General features: G+C 33.9%; 1 protein-coding gene across 2 annotated transcripts in view; it reads right to left on the bottom strand.

Moving 5' to 3' along the window:
* The window catches only part of CycE (cyclin E), a 41,581-nt gene that overhangs the window by 706 nt on the left and 21,038 nt on the right, over positions 1 to 19,837 (bottom strand). For both annotated transcript variants that reach the window (XM_069826029.1, XM_069826030.1), the window contains 4 exons: positions 14,369 to 14,480; positions 11,128 to 11,258; positions 10,760 to 11,042; positions 2,784 to 3,001 (listed from right to left, as the gene is read on the bottom strand). In XM_069826029.1, coding sequence (XP_069682130.1) covers positions 2,784 to 3,001; positions 10,760 to 11,042; positions 11,128 to 11,258; positions 14,369 to 14,480 — 744 coding nt within the window. The remainder of the gene's footprint in view (positions 1 to 2,783; positions 3,002 to 10,759; positions 11,043 to 11,127; positions 11,259 to 14,368; positions 14,481 to 19,837) is intronic.

Raw genomic sequence — 19,837 nt, 5'->3', positions numbered from 1 at the left:
CATGTAAAATAAATCCACCTCCATATGATGCATTGCTCATATATAAGAAGACTGCAAAATAATCTACAGCTTCTAAAAGGAAACACTAGAATCCTATGTTAATCATATACTATTCACCATACAGAGTGAAAAGTTGCTGACCATGATAATATCTTTGAAAAATTTTGGAGTACAAGAGGTCAAATGACTTTACTGTCAAATGCCTTGCATTAGAAAACAACAATAGTTAAAAAAATAAGTTATGTCAAAATTTTGACTGCAGTTTCCATGAATTTTTTTTAATAGGCTGGTGTACAGTTAAGCTATTTATGTTCATATTTTTGTAGTAATTTAGTTATAAAAAATACAGGTTTAGATTAATTCCCTAAAAAGAAACAACAAATTTCACTCAACTGTAACAACATGGTTGTGAAAAGTCAGCAAATGCTGCAGCCAGGAAACCTTAAGGTACGGTCACACGTCGCTACTTTTGTACTGCAGCTGCAAAAGTTGCGTGTCATGTTCACACGTAAGCCAAAAGTAGCGCGCTGCACGCTACTTTTCATGCTGCGCAACCCAAGTGCAACAAAAGTTGCAACTGGAGGTTGCGAGTCTGTTCACACACAAGGCGCTACTTTTGCAGCCGCTGCAGTTTTCCATCTCCATGTTGACTTCTCAATATACATTTTGTGGTTATGTTCGCATTATTAAGAAATTCATGCTAAAGCTTACTTATCTATTATTTGCTTTTCTGTCCTAACTAGTATTCAGAAATTGGCATTATTTTTACTATTAACCTTTAAAACGCCTATATACTTAGTTTGAAACTACGCTACGGAAAATTAAAAAAATGAATTATATCGTCAGCAAATATGCTCAGACTGTGTTGTGCATTTAATAACTGTTACAAATAATTTATTTTCATCACATCTAACATTAAAATATATCCAAACAATAAAAGTATCATTGGCACATTTGGGTGGCAACACTGGTCGCAACCACAGCAAAAGTTACAACAAAACCAATATCAAAAACCCTAAGAACCCTGTTCACACGTCACTACTTTTAAGCTGCGCGCAGCATGGAAAAGTAGCGAGCAGCAGGTTCGGCAGCCGCTACTTTTTGGGTTGCACCATTGTTCACATGTTGCAGTACAAGAGTTGCACAGTTTTTTTTTTACTGCAGCACTGCAAAAGTAGCGATGTGTGACCGTACCTTTACTTAAAATACCAACGGCTTTTCAAGTCTACTAAAGTAAACGAATATGTATACCATTTATCCTCTGCAGCATTGCTACATGTTGCATTTAATTTTCTAGGAAAGAAAAAAAAACTCAGCATTCTCAATAGATTATTGATCGTATAAAAGATATTTGACAAAGTTGCTCATAATAACCTGTTCTAACTCATGTAAATTAATGTAATACACTTTCTTTCACTCCATATAAGAGCATTTCACAATCCGATTGACATGTGCTATGCAGCAACTAGTCATATCGAAGGATGCGTCTGCTTGCATCATATCATCAATCTATGTTCTTATGAGTAATGGCTTTTCACCTGACAAATGAATAGAATAATTTCATGTGCTGCTGCACATTAAATACTGATCTGTAAGAATAGAGTTTCATGGACAATTTTCACAAATCACGAGTTCCAATACAGGGTGGATGGTAACCCCTGCACCAAAATGAAACTGGTAATAGATCATGAGAAGAGATTTGAAAAATCTAAACAAGTTCTTTCTCTAACATTCACCGTTTTAGAAGAAATCATTAAGTTTCTATGAAGCATTTGGCAACAGCACAGCTACTCTAGCAAGCACGGCATGCTCTCCTTACCTCCCCCCCCTCTCACTGTACTCAGTCGGTGACGTGCAGCAGTGTCCTTCATTGCAATATCTATTTTAACGATTTTCGCAATTATTCAATTTAAATTCATGGCTAAACTGTTCAATTTGCAAAAGAAGATTGAAGACATTAACTATTGCGATTATTTTTACCTATCTGCTTGTACAGCAAACAGCCATTTCTCTCAGGCCATTATTGGACACTGGGCAAAGACTATTTTTTTTTTTCCTGCTTAATAGTGCTTCATTGAAAGAATAGTGTAATAAAAGTTTTGTTATACTCGTATTTAACATGTATAATCACCTCCTAAATGTTGGTGCATCAGTCTCCTTCCATCCTGTATACGTAGAAATTCAAAATCTTAACATCAGTGAACATAAAAGTCGAAAAAATCCAACAGGGTTACCAGGTAAAATGCTTCAGGACAATCACGAATATCTCAATCAATCTCCTAGGAATTCTTAACAATACTTGAACAGCAAACTGATGTTCAGAGCAATTATGAAACTAAAATTTAGGACTAACAAAGTAACAAGAGCAACATTCAAGTCCTAGCGATCCTACCACCAGAATCACTTATTGCAATTACTGCATTTTTTCAGTCAGTTAGTATTGTTTTCTAATGAGGCGTGGTTATATTTCCATAGACAAGTTAATTCATAGAACAATCAATGCTGGACACATGAAAACCAAGATTAATCCAAGAAATGCCACTTCAAAACTAAAAAATTGATGCACAGTAACTGCAACAGGAATATTATAGAACTGATTTATTTCAATACATAATCAATTCACGCGGAACTGGAGATTGAATCAAATTTGTAGGGAGGAAAGTCACTGTTGAAAATTGAAACCGCAAATCAAAATTAATCAATTAAAACTTAAAACAACAACTTACTGAAATATGTTACTAGTTAGCGATATATGCTGTGGAGGGGAGAAAAAAACAACTCACCAGCATCTGCAGATCTACGACGTGAGTCTGGATGTTGTGTGAGTCATCTACAACTATGTCAGGCACTGACTTCGTCAGTCCAGAACTAGATGTAGCATCACTGGTAGCAGTTCCCTGCCGAACAGCAGCTGTCACCAGAGTTTGGTCTTCTTCCCGGACAATGGATGCAAAAGCATCCATCCACTGGACACACTTCACTATGTCACACCATTGCAGACCTATAAGAGATAACCGAAATGGAGTCTTGTGTGGCCAACAGACTTTACAGAGTTGACACTTACAATGTTAAGAACACTTTACTGAAAGAACACAGGATTTAATTTAGCTACTTGCTTCAACGGATTTCAATCTTTTGTTACAACCGTGGCGAAAATGTGGCTCACGAGCACATTGTGACTCACAATGGGGCTATGCATTTCTCTTGCTTCCTAATTTAATACTAATTGTAATTTTATTTGTAATTGTAAATTTAATCTAATTGTAATTTTATTCTTCATATTATAGTTGGAATCTCCCGGTAGAGGGGCAGAGAAAGCCTGACGGCCTTATCTCTACCAGGTTAAATAAATAAATACTACTAAATATATCTCCCAACCCACACCCTCTCACTCACCAGGAATCGAACTCTGTTCCATTTGTATTTGTCTCTGACCTATTGCAAGTGGCATATCATCACAATGTCTCTCTCGAAATCATATACCTTTACAAAACGAAAGTTTCAAGTAGGATAGAAGGACGCATTTTTTTGCTGTCAATATGGTGAGAATATTAAATGTAAGATTTGTTCAAAAGTACTACGAGGAAAATGGTTGTATAACATAAAACAGCATTATGATACATTGAAAGGTAAGTATTATCGGAATAGTTAGCAGTCTTTATTTCTGGATGAATAGCCATACTTTTATTTTGTTAACAGGTCTAGATCGAACAGAAAGAAATGAACCCCAGACTACTAGTAAAACACAAAGCATGGCACAGAAAAGAAATCATGCTAGTTATCTGGTAGCTTTGGAAATTAAGAAGAGCAGTAAAGCATTTCAGAAGTACATATCAGCCAGAACCTCAATTAGAGGTAAACTAGATATATTAGTGCTAATTAATACATTACTGCTGTATATATTAATAGATTTTATTGGACAAAGATTCATTTTCTAGACTTTTTGTTTGAATGGTCTCAAGTTACAGTCATTCCACGTCAAATCACACACTGCCAAAACACTACCTTTTCGTAAGTCTTCCAATTTTTTGCAATGAATTCCAGACATCAAATAAAGGAACACTCTTTTTTTATTTTTACAATTATTCATTATTTGTGAAGTTTGATTATTTTAATTTACGCAAATTATGCACGTGCTGTTACACAAGATCATTTTGATACTCTGAGACTATAGGGACTTAGGGAACTTCCGGAAGGAAGAATCACAGCAGGTGACCAACTGACAGCAGTGACCAGAGACCTTTTGAACAAGACAAGGGATGCAGCACGACTGAAGAATTATAAATTTGTATGGACAAGAGACGGTAAGATATTTGCAAGAAAAGATGAAGCCAGCCCCGTGAGTAAAATCACTAATGTTGACGATGTAAATAATTTGTAAATACTATTGTGTCGGTAACCACGTTTAATTATACAATATAATTGACTTAAAAATGGCTAGTAATACTATATTAAATGAAATCCATCAGTGCAAATTTAATAACAATAATAACACAATGGTTTTTAACGATTTACTTCACTGCAATGAGTATATTACCAATATTCTATCAGATCTTAAAATATTTCACTTAAACATTCGTAGCATCAACAAAAATTTTTCCGAACTCTGTGTTTTACTTAATAATTTTTCCTTTTACTTTGATATTATAGTTCTAACTGAAACCTGGCTTGATCATGACTCTGGCTATGATATTAATGGTTATAAAAAATTTGTTAAAAGTAATAAGTATAATAAATGTGATGGTATAGTTGTATATTTTAAGGAAAACATCGTAGTGTCTTTAAGTGATATTGACATTTCCCATTGCAACGCTATACATTTTCAATTAACACTTATTAATGATACTCTTGTTAACCTAACTGCAATTTACAGATCTCCAAAACTATGCAAAAATGAATTTCTGAAAAATTTTGAAAGCTTCTTGTCAATATACAAAGATTTAAACAACCATGTTATTCTGGGTGACATAAACATTCAAATTTTAGAAAATAGATTAGATAATTTTGGCAACACGTATTTAAATATCATGCATGAATATGGATACGTGAAATACTTAAATTCCATTACTCGTCCATCATCCAATTCAGGTCTTGACCATATTTTCCTAAAAACGGGAAATAACTTAAATTTTATACCTGGAGTATATGCAAGCGCAATAACAGATCATTATATGACTTTTGCATTGTTGTCAATCAGTAATAAAAGTATTAGCAGAGAAGCCACTGAACCTTCGGACAATTATAAGCTAATTATAAACCATAAAGCCTAATATCAAATATTATAGTGGAACACAGACTTCTGAAGTGTTCAAGGTCGTACGTAGTTTCGGTCGCTTACCCACCCTCCTCTCGAACTTTTCCCTTTGCAAGTTACACTGCAAAAAATAATCTCGTCAGTCTCCTTGTGTTCATCTCGTCCATTCATTCTTGATCGTCTCAGTTCCTTTTAGGCCTATAGGTCGTTTATAATTTACTAGCGAGCGTCTCGTCAATTGTGAAAGAAGGCTTATGAAATACTGTTGTAGTAACACGAGATAATCAGGAGAAAGTAACTGATAAGACGCTCAGGAGTGATTAAATGATTTGGGGCGAAAGTGACAAGAGATGATAAAAAAAAAAGATTTAAGACAATGGGAAGGAAAATAAAATCCGGAACTATTAGGGTAGAACGACTGACGAGACGGCGTGAAATAACAGATAGCTGAGAACATTTTAATAGGGACATAGCTGAAAGGACAATCAGAACTGAATTAATTTGATCAGAAAAAAATTACTGAAGAAACAACTGTAAGTGAAATGAAGGGAAGAAAAAAAAAAGATTGACGAGATTAATAATAGGCCTAGTAAACTGGTTGAAGGGACGATCAAGAGGAAAATTAGATGATGGACGAGACTATGAAACGGAAAATGAATCATGAGATGGTTAGGAGAACGGAAAGGTGGGCGTGGATCATTTTGTAGGGACTCAATCGCATCACTACAAACATTTCTTAAAATGTTTAAACTAACACCAAAAGCTGTTGCCATAACTCTGAGTTTTATTGGAAGAAATAGCTGGTGACTCACTGCTAGAAAGATATTAAAAATATTTGTAAACATAAAAAATGATCTATTTAGTCTGGCTACGCATATTTAGACTGCGAAGCATACTCTAACAATAATAGTATTTATTAAACACAAGTTATACAACTTTCAGACTTCTTTTTATTTGTTCTGGACACCTGGCTTAGGATCTCGCAGAGTGACTGTGATTATGGAACATTGATGGAATGACAATGATGAGGGGAAATGGGAGAACTCCAATAAAAAAACCCTCGCGCCCACTTTGTTCACCATCCAGACGGGGATCGAACTCGGGTCGCCACGGTGCAAGGCAGAGAGACTAATCACTCGGCCACAAATTATTGAATGCTTGAAAAAGTGTCTACATATATAAAATAGAATAACACAGCTTAAGTTTAGACAACTCTCAGCTATACACATAACACAGAAGAGCACAGCACAGCTTAGACAGGATACTGAATTTCGGTTTTGTCTTTGCAGTGTAGGAAGTTCAGATTTTTACAGTAGAACCGGTCCCCAGCCCATTAGGGTGGCAGGAGGGTGAGTAAGTTTGCAGTAAGAAGAAGGGAAAGTGTGTGACCTTGGCAACCATAAATGCTTGTGGACGACTATAATAATATTAATTGGGAATCTATATTCTACAATGAAGACGCAGATACATGTTTCGATAATTTTTATAAAATACTCTGTAACCTAATTTGTAAATATTCTAATCATGTCCCTCTCAAATTCTCAAGTAAGTACAAAAAAATTAAACCTTGGATTACCACAGGTATTGTTAAATCAATACGATCTAGGGATAAGTTAGCTAAGCAAGTTAAACGAGACCCACAAAACAATGTTTTATTAAATTACTACAGAAAATATAGAAATATTCTCACTAATGTAATAAGAAATCAGAGAATCAAATATTATTCTGAAAAATTTAACAAAAATAAAAATAATCCAAAGCAATTTTGGAAGACCATAAACGAAGCTACTGACACCCAATGTAATAAAAATAGTATATTGAAGACAATTATAAGTCGAAATGGAATAACAATTGAAAATAGGGAAACTATCGCAAATGAATTTAACGATCATTTTACTAATGTAAGTCATGACATCGTATCTAATATAAAAAAGAAAGTATTTGGTACTCTTCACTATAAGCTTTATAATAAAAGTATATCATCTATGTTTATGTTTCCTGTAAACGAATGTGAAATCATTAATATTGTAAACAGTTTAAAAAATAATGTGGCTCCTGGTATTGATGGTATTACAACAAATACCCTGAAACTTATTATCGAAGCTATTTCTAAACCACTTGCCTTTATATTTAATTTGTGCATATCTCAAGGTGTATTTCCCTCAGCCCTAAAACATGCTGTGGTGATACCAATTCACAAGTCTGGTGACAAAAGTAATCTTAATAATTACAGACCCATTTCACTATTACCCAGTCTCTCCAAGGTATTTGAAAAATGTATAAAAACACGGTTAATAACATTTTTAGAAAAAAATAAACTACTAAATGATAATCAATTTGGTTTCAGAAAAAATTTGTGCACTGATGATGCTATTATGGCAGTTACCTCAAAAATAATTCAAGAATTAGATGTAGGAAATAAATGTCTAGGAATTTTTCTAGACTTACAAAAAGCTTTCGATACGGTCAATCACAGTATACTTTTGAATAAAATGGATAGATTAGGAATTAATGGAATTGCTTTAAAATTATTTAAATCTTACTTAAGTAACAGAACTCAAGCAACTAAAATAAATGATCACCTTAGTAAATCACGTAACATTGATATAGGTGTACCTCAGGGGACGATTTTAGGTCCTGTTTTGTTTTTAATATATATCAACGATTTACTTAAAATTAACATTGAGAAATACTCTGGTACTCTGTATTCTTATGCTGATGATACTGTGGTTATATTTAGCGGTTCGAGTTGGAATGAAACTTATCAAAATTCTAACAGTGGTATTAATATTATTAAAGAATGGCTGGATGCTCACTTACTTTCTTTGAACGTTTCTAAAACAAAATTAATACCATTTTCATTAACATCACATGGCCTTGAGCAACTAGAAATAAATAATAATATAAGTATAACTATACATGATTGTAACCTACCTACTTGCTCATGTAACGCTTTGAGTATATCCTCACAAGTTAAATATTTAGGCATTATTATTGACCAACATTTAAAATGGGACAAGCATATCTCCTTTCTGTGTAACAGATTGCGTAAAACAATCCACAAATTTTCCATTCTATGCTCTTATTTACCTGTTTATGTTCTGCGTACTGTGTACTTAGCTCTGTTTCAATCAATAATTCAGTATGGTATTTTAGGTTGGGGAGGAATGGCAAAATCGACTCTCCGTCCTTTAAATCTGCTCCAAAAAAGAATTATCAAAATTTGTCTATATAAACCTTTTGATTACCCAACAAAATTAATTTTTCAGGAATTTGGCGTATCAAATCTAAAACAAATTTATAAACAAAAATTGCTGATTTACTTCCATAAAAACCACAATAAATTTAAATATGATCCTCATGAATACCAGACGAGACATAACTACAGTTTCTTTCTAAATACTCCCAAATGCCACACAACTGCTGGATTAAAACACAGCAGAAATTTTGGACCCAAAATATATAATACATTAATTAGAGCTTACCCTGAGCTAAGTACACTTAACACACATAGATTTAAGAAACAAATCAGATTAATTATTTAATTGTTTAAGCTAATTGAGTTAAAATTGTTACTCTAATATTCATGTACTTCTGTATTTTCTATTTGTATATAGACCCTGTTATTACATGCTGTATGTATTTTACCATTTATTAATGTGATTGTGCTCAATGAACTCTCGTAATTTTGTGATATATTTTGTATAACTGATCTGAACTGCGCCCGAGCACGAGCTTCTGCTCTTTCGGGCTGCAATGCCTAATGTAGCTCAAGTGTATAGTATTAATAAATATTATTATTATTATTATTATTATTATTATTATTATTATTATTATATATAGTTGAGATTTGAGGTTTGATACATTTGAAATATTAAATATAATATATTTTAATATTCTAGGTCTATCATAAATAAATTTAAATCTGGCCCTACTTTTTAATTTTTTAAATGAAAATTACTACATTAAATAGCATAATTAAAAATCTGAGAAGAAATATAGGTTTGTTCCTTAATTTATAAGTAAATTACAGCATTAAAAAATGTGGGACCTGCATATGTTGGCAACAATTTTTCCAGAGGCAAGCATGCACTTGCAAGTCACAGCTGTATGTTTAAAGTTCAGAATTACAGTGTCATAGAAAAGATGGACCCTACAACTATTTTATATGATTCAGGCAGTATACCTCACTTGATATGTGTCAGAGGAAGAACAATTGTTTGTATACATCTAAAGTCTCATCAGTGTAATATGTAGCTAGTTGGTGATGTATGCAATGGAGGAGGAAAGGAACTGGCCACCCTACCCCATTATCTCCTGACCTAGTTGCCTCAAAAGTGGTACCTTGTTGGTATTATTTGTGAGGTTCAGACCTGTCTTCAGACAGCTGACTAAACAATAACAACATATCTAATTAATTAGAAGATCGTTATATATTGTACAATATTGTACTTATATTCGTAAAAATTTTGAAGTGAAAATTACATCTAAAGGTAGAATCCCAGTACTCATGTAGAAAAAAAAAACCTTAAAACTTTTACAATAGGCTACAACTTTGCTTTTCAAGTACCATCAGAAGAAAATCAGTTATCAATACTTCCAGGAAGGGCCACTTAGATTTTACTCAGTACTTCTAGTATGGTTATGTACAGTAGTGGCAAAAAAAAAAAAAAAAACCAGACCGACCCTTGTAGCTGATTTCAGAGCCTTGTTCACTCCACAGCATGATAGACTGGTAACAAAGACTTTCGTGGTTCGAATCCTGCCTGGGAAGGAAACTTTTTTTTTTGTTCCTTATTCAAATTTATTCCCAATACTTTTCGATTGCAGCGATATTTTACTACTTAATTAACTTATTCCCAGAACATGAATTTTACCAGCAATCGAAAAGTATTGGGAATAAATTTGAATAAGGAACAAAAAAAAAAGTTTCCTTCCCAAGCAGGATTCGAACCACGAAAGTCTTTGTTACCAGTCTATCATGCTCTGGAGTGAACAAGGCTCTAAAATCAGCTACAAGAGTTGGTCCTTTTTTTTTTTTTTTGCCACTACTGTACCCAGGTGAAAGGCATCTACACAACTGAATTCTTTAACCCTTGATGGCAAACAAAGTTTAATTCTAAGGTTAGCAATGACAGTACAGTAATTGTTTTCTAGAGCCCTGTCATTCATAAACAGTATTCTTGCACATACCATAGATTTAGGACAATGGACCAACTAGGTTTACATCTATTGTACAAGGGAGCCATATTGACGTTTTTACTGCCATTAATTATTCAGCATACTACACTGGTTTTAAACTGATGAACCACAAACTATTGGCCAGTATGATAACTGCTAGGCCAACATGTAAAAAGGTACTAGAAAAATTCAGTACAAATCACATTTATGTAGCTATCTTTCGAATATAAAAACTAACAGTTTGTAATTTCATCATGATCTGGTTGTCTGCTTCTTTTTTGGCATCACAACACTTCTACACTACATACATTGAAGGTAAATTACCTGACACAAAGAGTGCTAGTTCTCGGTTGCACACATAATACAAGGCTGTGGCAGCCAGAACACTGTAAGGGAACCTCAAACTTCCTTCATCAAGCATGCACAGATCTAGGAGCTGAGCTGTTTGAACAAATGCCATTCCAGAATACTGAGGAAACACGAAGTTTGGATCAGGAGTGCCAAGTCGTTCAGCTTGCCGTGCTCTCTTCCGACTGTCACAGCACAACTGCATGAACATGTTCAGCCATCCATTAACAGTTACAGGTGAAAGATTCCAATTTAGTGCCTGTAAAGAAAAATGTACAAGTTTTTGACAGAACAATTTTAAATTATATTAAGAACTTTTGAAATGTACCAAAATGCACACATACCTTTAATATGACTAGTTCCATGTCAAGAATTTCAGCTTCCGAGCATGCGCCATCTGTTACAAATGCAAATTCTGCTATTTTGGGAGGATATATTTCTTCTACTTTGGCAGCTATGAAGAGACATGTTATACCTGAAAAATTAATTTAATATCAATCAAAAGATACTGAAAAATAATTACTTAAAAATTTAAAATAAAGAGGGGGGGGGGGGGGAGAATTGAAAAATGGAGACAACAATTTAGAAGACCTACTACTAGTTAAACACCAAAATAAAAGGAAAAACACCAGGATGCATATTAGTAAACTTGGTGCTCACATTAGTTACAGCCAATCAGCTTCATTCAACAGATGCTACTGCTTGTATTATCGCCGCGCTCTTGTGGTTAACTTTCGGCAGATCTTTGAGCAGCCTCGTGCATAACATTTGGCAGATCTTTGAAATTTAATTGCATTATTGTTTTCAATTTCTTATGTCGCTACTCCAATCACTAGCCTCAATTTCAATATGACAACCAATAAGCTGCTTCCATTATTAAATGACACCTACTTGTCTAATCCACGTGGACTAAAACCGAGGTTGCAATGTCTTGTGCCGAGGACAATCATTAAGGTATATAATTAAAAATTACTATTAAAGAGTTATTATTAAGAGTTAAGAATGTCAACGTACTCGTATATGAAATAATAATAATAATAATAATAATAATAATAATAATAGCCATTTAACAATATAACAAACTAGTGCTTATTCTTATCAAGGAAGTAGACGTGACAACGTGATGCTTAGAGTGAAACCGACATAGCAACAATCTGTCGGCAAAATTATGTTTTAAAAGCACACCGCACGTTATTGTATGATGCTGACATGTTAACCATGAGAGCGCAGTGATAATATATAGATGGTTATCATTGTGTTTGTGATTTTGTCGAGTACTAGTGTTGTGCTCTCCAATTGTCCATTTTTTTATGAACGTAAGGAACATTTTGTACTTTATGACAAGTGAGAAAAATATCTTTCTGTCAAAAGTACAGATGCTCCTGTTGTTGTCTAATGCTTGGTCCTTAGCAGTGAAGCACTCTTGCTCTCTAGTATTTTTCTATTATGGATTCAACAGGTAAGGCATTATAAGGTTTGAAGATGGTCTTCAGTCATTTCTTCTTCTTAATCACATAGAGGATATTTGGGTTACTGTATATTCCTATTTTAACTAGTTTTAAGCATGGATGTAGTCGTTTTTTTAAGTGGGCACCATCGAAAGTACAGAATCACGAAATGAAAGATATACAGTATATCAGATGTCAGGCATTCCAAGTCAGACTCTGAACTGTACAGAGAATAAATGAAAAGGTCTTTATTGGATGAAGCCTACTGCCATTAGCCAGAGCTCAGGTGTGGTCAATGTCACAGCTGAGTTTTCTGCAACTGGTACTGATAACTAATTTGATTCTATGTAGTATTAAAGAATATGTTCCAGATCTTCATGATTATTACAACATACATAAATAAAACTATCAGAAAGGTGAAATCAGTGTAGACACAACAATATGTATGTACCAGTTCTTGTTAAAATGTATGGATAAGTCTTGACCAGTTTTTGTATATTTTCAGGTCATCTGATTCCTTATATATGCCCTGTAAAATGCTGCCTTTATCAGAAGAGAGCAATTTGTTGATTCATAGAGTTGCAAAATGAGAGTAGATTGAAGCAAAGGCACCAGATAAAGATATAATTTTCAAACATCTTGGTTGCAAATATATCGTCTATTTTCCCAGACACAAAACACATCATTTATGTGAAAAATTAACTCTCCATGTTTTGCAAATCATTTCGATATGCAGCAAAAAATCACAGTTATTAAGAATCTCACAAATGTTACTAGAGCCCGGATGTTTAGGCATTTATTATGGTTAAAATAGGAAGGCATATTAGGCACTAAAAATAGTAAAAATAGACTGTGAAAAAAACATTTATTATTCATGGAAACAGACAAAAAAAAAATAGACAAATACTTGATAAACTACCCCATACGGTACTCACTTTCCTTGGTTACATGTCACAACAAGATGCTTTTTTTTTTTAAGTTGTCAACTGTCAGAGAAAACGTTTTTCATGGTGGAAAAAGATCTTTCTACTTCTACTGAAGTGATTGGAGCAAACTTAAAACAACTTATTTCAGAAGGACTGTCTCTTTCTTTCAAAGATCGGGAAAAACCGACTATGTATTGTCTCAAAAAGAGGGGCATGAGTAGGGATTAGACTTCAAAGTATGCGTGACTTGGGCATGCAAGTGACAATAATAATGGAACCTGGAGACTTGCTTTTAATACTTCCCTCATCCCTTTCTTTCACTGGTAAACCCCGAAGTGACCTGAGCACTGAGGGTTATACTGTTCAAACATCTTTGTTAAGCGACATAAAAATGGAATCAGTAGGGGAGAAAAGTTTACGAGTTCTTGAAAACATATGTATTGCTGGAGAATAAGATTCTCAGCAAATAGCCTATTTGTGTGAGATGAATATATATTTTTAATTTGTATAACCGTTCTTTTTTGTTTTTTGATATAAATTATGTGCGGTTTATTTTAAATGCATTAAAAATATAGAAAATGTACGACGATGTAAAAAGGCTAAAAAAGGCATTTAACCTTAAAATAGGCAACAGGAGCTAAAACAGGCAAAATAAAAATTGGGCCTATCATCCCCAAATGTGTGGAAACGTGTTTATCTCTAATAGGTCTTTCATACATACACTCAGTTTAAAAAAAAAAGGCATTTTGCCTAACATCCAGGCTCTACTGATAACATATTGAAGTAATGAATGGATTTCAACAAGTTTTTTTTTATTCTAAAAAAATAAAGTAAAATAAAATTGTTAATGTAGACATAACAAGACAGCCTTTGTATAAGCCCCAATACTGCAAGTCTTCAGAATATTCACAATAATCTTAGCATCTGATTTTATTACTAGATTCCTGCAACTCAGGGGCTTGCAGTGTCACAGGATCTGCAAACATACTTCTTCACAACGTAGGAAAGTTGAACCAGAAAGTGACCACTAATTTCTTCTGGATATTCAGAGGAAAGATTTTTTTATGAGCTCTATTATCAACACAGGACCCTTGGTTTTATTCATCTTTAAGGAAACTCTTGAAAATCTATCATTTGCCAATCTTTGACCCAATGGCGGGCACAATACCCTTATAGGACAACTAGCGCCTTTAAATTATGATACAACATACCTATGAGTTGAAGTTGCTGCTTTGGAATATCTCTCTTGCGAGATAAATACCGGTCAATGAAGTCCATGGTCAGATGATATGTCTCTCTGTGCATCTTATAGACTTCACATACCTACACAAGAACGAAATGTTGCTCAGCAAATATATATACACACACCTACAATCGTATTAAAATTGCATTCTTATACAGACAGATGAATGATCGAACCTTCCTAGAAAGTGTTGTCACAATCATGACAACCATTTGTAACAGTTATGATAATTCAGCATCGACTGTTAGATTATACAGTATGTATTTTCTGTTTCACTCACAATATGTACCAAAGAGGTGCAACTCCCCTATTCTACATTATTCTGTATCATAAGGTTAAGTATTCTCAATTTCCACATGGCTACTATATTATATTAGGATTTATATGAATACATACTTCAAGACCATCTTCCAGATAGTAGCTCCTTATCTTTAACATTCATATTTTCAACAATGTTGTCATCATCAAAGAAAGTTTGTTATTCCAACACATGCGGTATCAATATATGTATCTTATAGCAGTCATAAAAACTTATTTGCTCAAAACTCATTTCTCTATTTGGTAGTGTCAGATGCATTCTTATTGTATTGAGTTTGTATCAAATTACAAGTTTATCAATAGGTTGCAATAATTTCCTAAACACGACAGTTGCATCCACAGGTTTTTACCTCAGTAGGGACAAAACACTTTGATACCCAGGGTGTTAATTTTTTAAGAATAGCTGATTATCTGTTCCCGAATATATCTGAACACAATGTTTAAAAAATAAACAAGTTTGACTTCCCAGTACAGGGGATTATCCCCTACTCCCCACTTCCACTTGTGGATGCCACTGATATGTAATATATTACACATTAGCTACCGGTATTTATTGTTCATATAGAAGCATGCAATAACATACTTGGTGGTTCCAATCCCAGTTAAGGAGGAAATTGAAATACGTGACTTGGGAAATGAAAATAAAAGAATAATACACGAAGTTTAATTCGAGGCAGAAGAAGATATCAGATGACAGACAACATTAAGATTACATGGATCATATGTAGAGACTAAAAGAAAGGCGCAAAAAAGGAAAGATTGGAGAATCTTGGGTTTGCAATGGAAGACTTGTCCTTGAGCAGAAAACTATGAAACAAAATGAATACTAAATTTATACAGTTTTTTTTAATACTGCTGAACATCATGAGGATATAAAAGATTAACTTTAAGAAAACCCATGGACTGATTACAGTAATACCATATTTACTCGCATAATTCACGTACCTGAATTTTTACCATAAAAATTTTTAAATCATACATTATATCCTCGAATATTTCACGCATTTGCCAGCAATATTTTGTAATTTTTTCAAAGAACGTTTCATACTGACAAGATTTTCATTTAACATCTTTTAACGGTTGATTTAGCACTGCTACTTGCTACAATGGAAGATACTCTAAGTTGAGGATCTTAAACCCAGTGTTCGTGTAACAGGTTCCTGTCCGACTTTTGTGCTACTTTATGGCCAATACTCTCACGAAAAAATCCATTTTGTTGCTAATAGCAACTGCACGACACAATACACGAGACCCTTGTACAACATTTTTGGAATTTTCTGTACCTGCAGATTATAGATGAACACTTTTGTTCGTGTTCAGTTGTAATGATATAGTGTGCTAGCAGTGAGATAAAAAATTAATATCGGTAAAAGTGTGTTATACAGTAATATCAGTTAAATAACTTGTGATAGAATCCTGTGTAAGATATTCTGGAACTTTTCTCGCATAAATTTATTAACGCACGCCCATTTTAGAACTCAAAAATATAATAAAAGAGTGCTTGAATTATGCGGGTAAATACGGTATATTGTCTACATGCTGCAACTTGAAGAAAATCTATGCAGGAGTTTTAGAAACACCTCGCATTAGACATACCTTCATCTCCCAAAGAAAGCATGCAAAAGAAACATCACATCATGGGTATTAATGATATCGACAAAGACTTTTTGTGCCATGCAATACATGAAATGAGTGAGGAGTGAATATATGCCAGTTACACAGAATTAAACATTGTGTTCTAACTACTTTCTGACAAAACAAAATTATAACCAATACAATATTAGTTTTTTCTCCCATATAGTACGTAATTAAAATGCAAGAACATTTTAAAAAGTACTTATACCAAGCACAAATCATTTTACAATCTGTGTACAATATATCCGTATTGTAAGTCGACACTGGTTTAGCCTTGAAGTATATATTTGTACGAATCTTACTGTACATTATTCGACAATGATATTAGCATCTCCATACACTTCCAAATTGTTTAATGACATGAAATTATCAACTCCATATTTTATAACAAAAATTTCACTGTGCCATATGTCAAAATGTCGTTGTCTTTGTAGTTATTAAAATTATTGGACCCCATATAAATATGCAAAAACATACACTGAAATACTAAAGTAAACATGCACATACACACAAAAAACTTAAGAAAACATGCATCATTATTATTATCATTAATATTATATTTATGTTGAAACTTACACCACCTCGTTCACAGGTAGCTACAAATATAAAACTGAGTTTGTTGGATATACAAGGTCGAAAAATAAAGTAATGAGACTGATCTTTTTCCCCACCTGATGAGGCAACTCTGCAGCCTCCTACAAGAGATATGTCTGATCTTGGTCCTCATTCCACCCAAATTTCAACTCGCAGGAATTGTGTATTTGCTCGTCAATGCAATGAAATCGCACTTGTGTGAAACTCTGTGAAAATGCCACGATAACCTTCAGCAGGCTTTTGGAAATGAAGTGACATCGAGAGCACAAGATTTCTGATGGCATAAAATGTTTGTTGAGGGCAGAAGCAACGTTGAAGATGAACAATAACTGCACGGACAGATAACACTGCCAGGATACATGAAGTTGTATGAACTGATAGATGACTAACAGTCAAAATGATAGCACAAGAATTGAACATGAACTGGGAAACTGTTTGCCTCATTTTAACTGAAGGCCTGGGCATGAGAAAAAATTTGTGCAAAAATCATTCCAAAAAATCTCACTGGGCAAGAATGTGATGAACAGAGAAACGATATTTCAACACTGCCACAGCTTCTATATTCACCCGACCTTGCTCCATGCAACTTCTTATTTCCAAAAGGGAAATCAGTTGTGAAAGGAGGCCATTTTTTAACAACAGAAGACCATTAAACAGTGTCTCAAAAGATGAGTTTCACAGCTGCTACCAGCAGTGTGGCAGCAACATTGGAATAAGTGTGTGCAGTCTCAAGGGAACTACTTTCAAGGTGATCACATTTTAGTTGGTTAAAAATGTAAGTAAAAGTGTTTTTTTTTAAATCAGTCTCATTACTTTATTGTCAGATCTCGTATTAAGATAAGATCTTTTGCACATTTTCTCAGAACATGTTCATTTCATTTTAGACCCATATATTACAGAAACAGAAAACTGCAGTGTTGCCAAATATACATAAAATCTAAAACAAATTACTAAAATCTCTTTTCAGTAGTTCCTTGCAATGAAGTCCATCTTTCATCCAAAATTATTCTTTCTGCTGCTATTAAGGTTTTCTACTTAAGACAATCCAGCCAGTCTTATTCTATGGTGCAGCAACACAGACTCTGACACACAAGACACACTCACAAATAGAAGTAAGGAATAAACTCGTAGTTTCCGAAAATAAGATATACCGAAAAATTGTTTGTCCGGTCAATGAAAATGGAATTTGATGAGTAAGGGAAAAATGGAGAAATTACTTCATTTTCAGAATCGGATATAAAAGCAAGTATCAAAGACAAATGATTAATTGGGTGGGACACATGTTGAAAAGAGAAGATGCCTCATTAAAAACTGCATGACAGAGAAACCCTACTGGGTGTAGACCATTAGCTAGAACCAAGATCAGACAGAGGAATCAAGTTAATCAGGACCTGGAACATGTAGGAGAAGACGAAGTACACAACAGAACAGAATGAAGCTTGTGAATGAATGAGGCCAAAAACTTTCTGAAGTTTGAGGTACCACGGAAGTAAGTCAGACATTACAATAAAATATCACCTTCATAAATATTAGCTTTAAAATTCATAGACTAAATTTAAGACAATATACGCAATTTCTTGTGTATGTAAATAGGAAAATATTCATGTAAAATGATTATCATGATATATCCGTATGTGCACAATTAGAAGAATTTAAATAGCTGATTGTGGAGGAGCCATAAAAGAATGTTCCTCTTTCGCAATTGTTCCAGAATGTTTGATCACTATATGCAACACTTAATTTACATATAAAACCAGTCTCTACTAATTAGACTCACAATGAAACATCACTCAATGTTAAGAAAACTTCCGAACAATTTATACACCATTTGAAAGAGCATCCTGAAATAAGGCAAAATCAATAATATTACATCCTGCAATACACATATGAACAAGTAAGAGAGGCGGGAATGGGGATATCCACCATCCAATAGGAAGTCTATTACATTTGACCTGGTTGAATACATATGTTGTGTTGACTGACAAAGCAGCATAGGGAGCGAGCCACATTTTCGTTTGTCTCATAGATATGGTTAGAAATTGGTAGATTTAATTAGCACGAACGAAACATTTGAAAACAGCACTAACCATTATACAATAGAACCTCTATTATCCGTGGTATTGAAGGCGGCAGGCTGAACGGTTAATCGAAAAAATCGGATAATCCATACCATGAAATATTTTCGTAAATTTAGTGAATAATATTTACAAGTTTGTAATTTTCCTCCATAGTCTTGCATTTAACATGCTTGGTAGTGGATCAGAAGTTGACTAATTTAAGACTGGTTGTCAACAACGCGTTTTTAAGGGCCAAGGAAACTCCTTGTAATGGCTGTTTGTGGAAATATATTTGTGGAGATCTCGAGTTACAGATTTTCTTACTTTATACACTCCAATCTCGTTTTCTGATACGAGATGAGCCACAGATTCTCTTTCCCCAAACCACTTAATTATTTACATTTTTTTTTTCGATACTTAGCACAAGATTTCTTTTGACACCCATAAGAAGACATTTTATGTAGAAGTTATACAGTACGACAATTCGAACAGTAGACCATACTGTGTAAGGAAAAAGTCTTGTAATAGCACACTCTAGAAAAAATAACGTGCTAATACAATGTACAGTAACATCATATATTTCTGCAGAAAAAAAAAAAAAAGAGAAAGATAGACGGATAATCCACCAATCGGTTAATAGAGTGACGGATAATCGGGTTTTACTGTATTAGAAGGGCAATTAGTATATGTGAATTTTATATGAAAAAGAAAGTGAGCATCATCAACTGTCTCTAGTAAAGAGTAATTTGTGCAAGAAACTTCTGTGTTTCGAACATTTGTTTGTTCAACTAACATTATCATTCACAGGAGAAAGAATTTGTTGAAGGGGAATA

Source organism: Periplaneta americana, chromosome 5 (assembly GCF_040183065.1).
Source record: "Periplaneta americana isolate PAMFEO1 chromosome 5, P.americana_PAMFEO1_priV1, whole genome shotgun sequence".
NCBI lineage: Eukaryota > Metazoa > Arthropoda > Insecta > Blattodea > Blattidae > Periplaneta > Periplaneta americana.
Note: the sequence above shows the minus strand (reverse complement) of the source record. Positions and strands in the feature narration are given on the sequence as shown.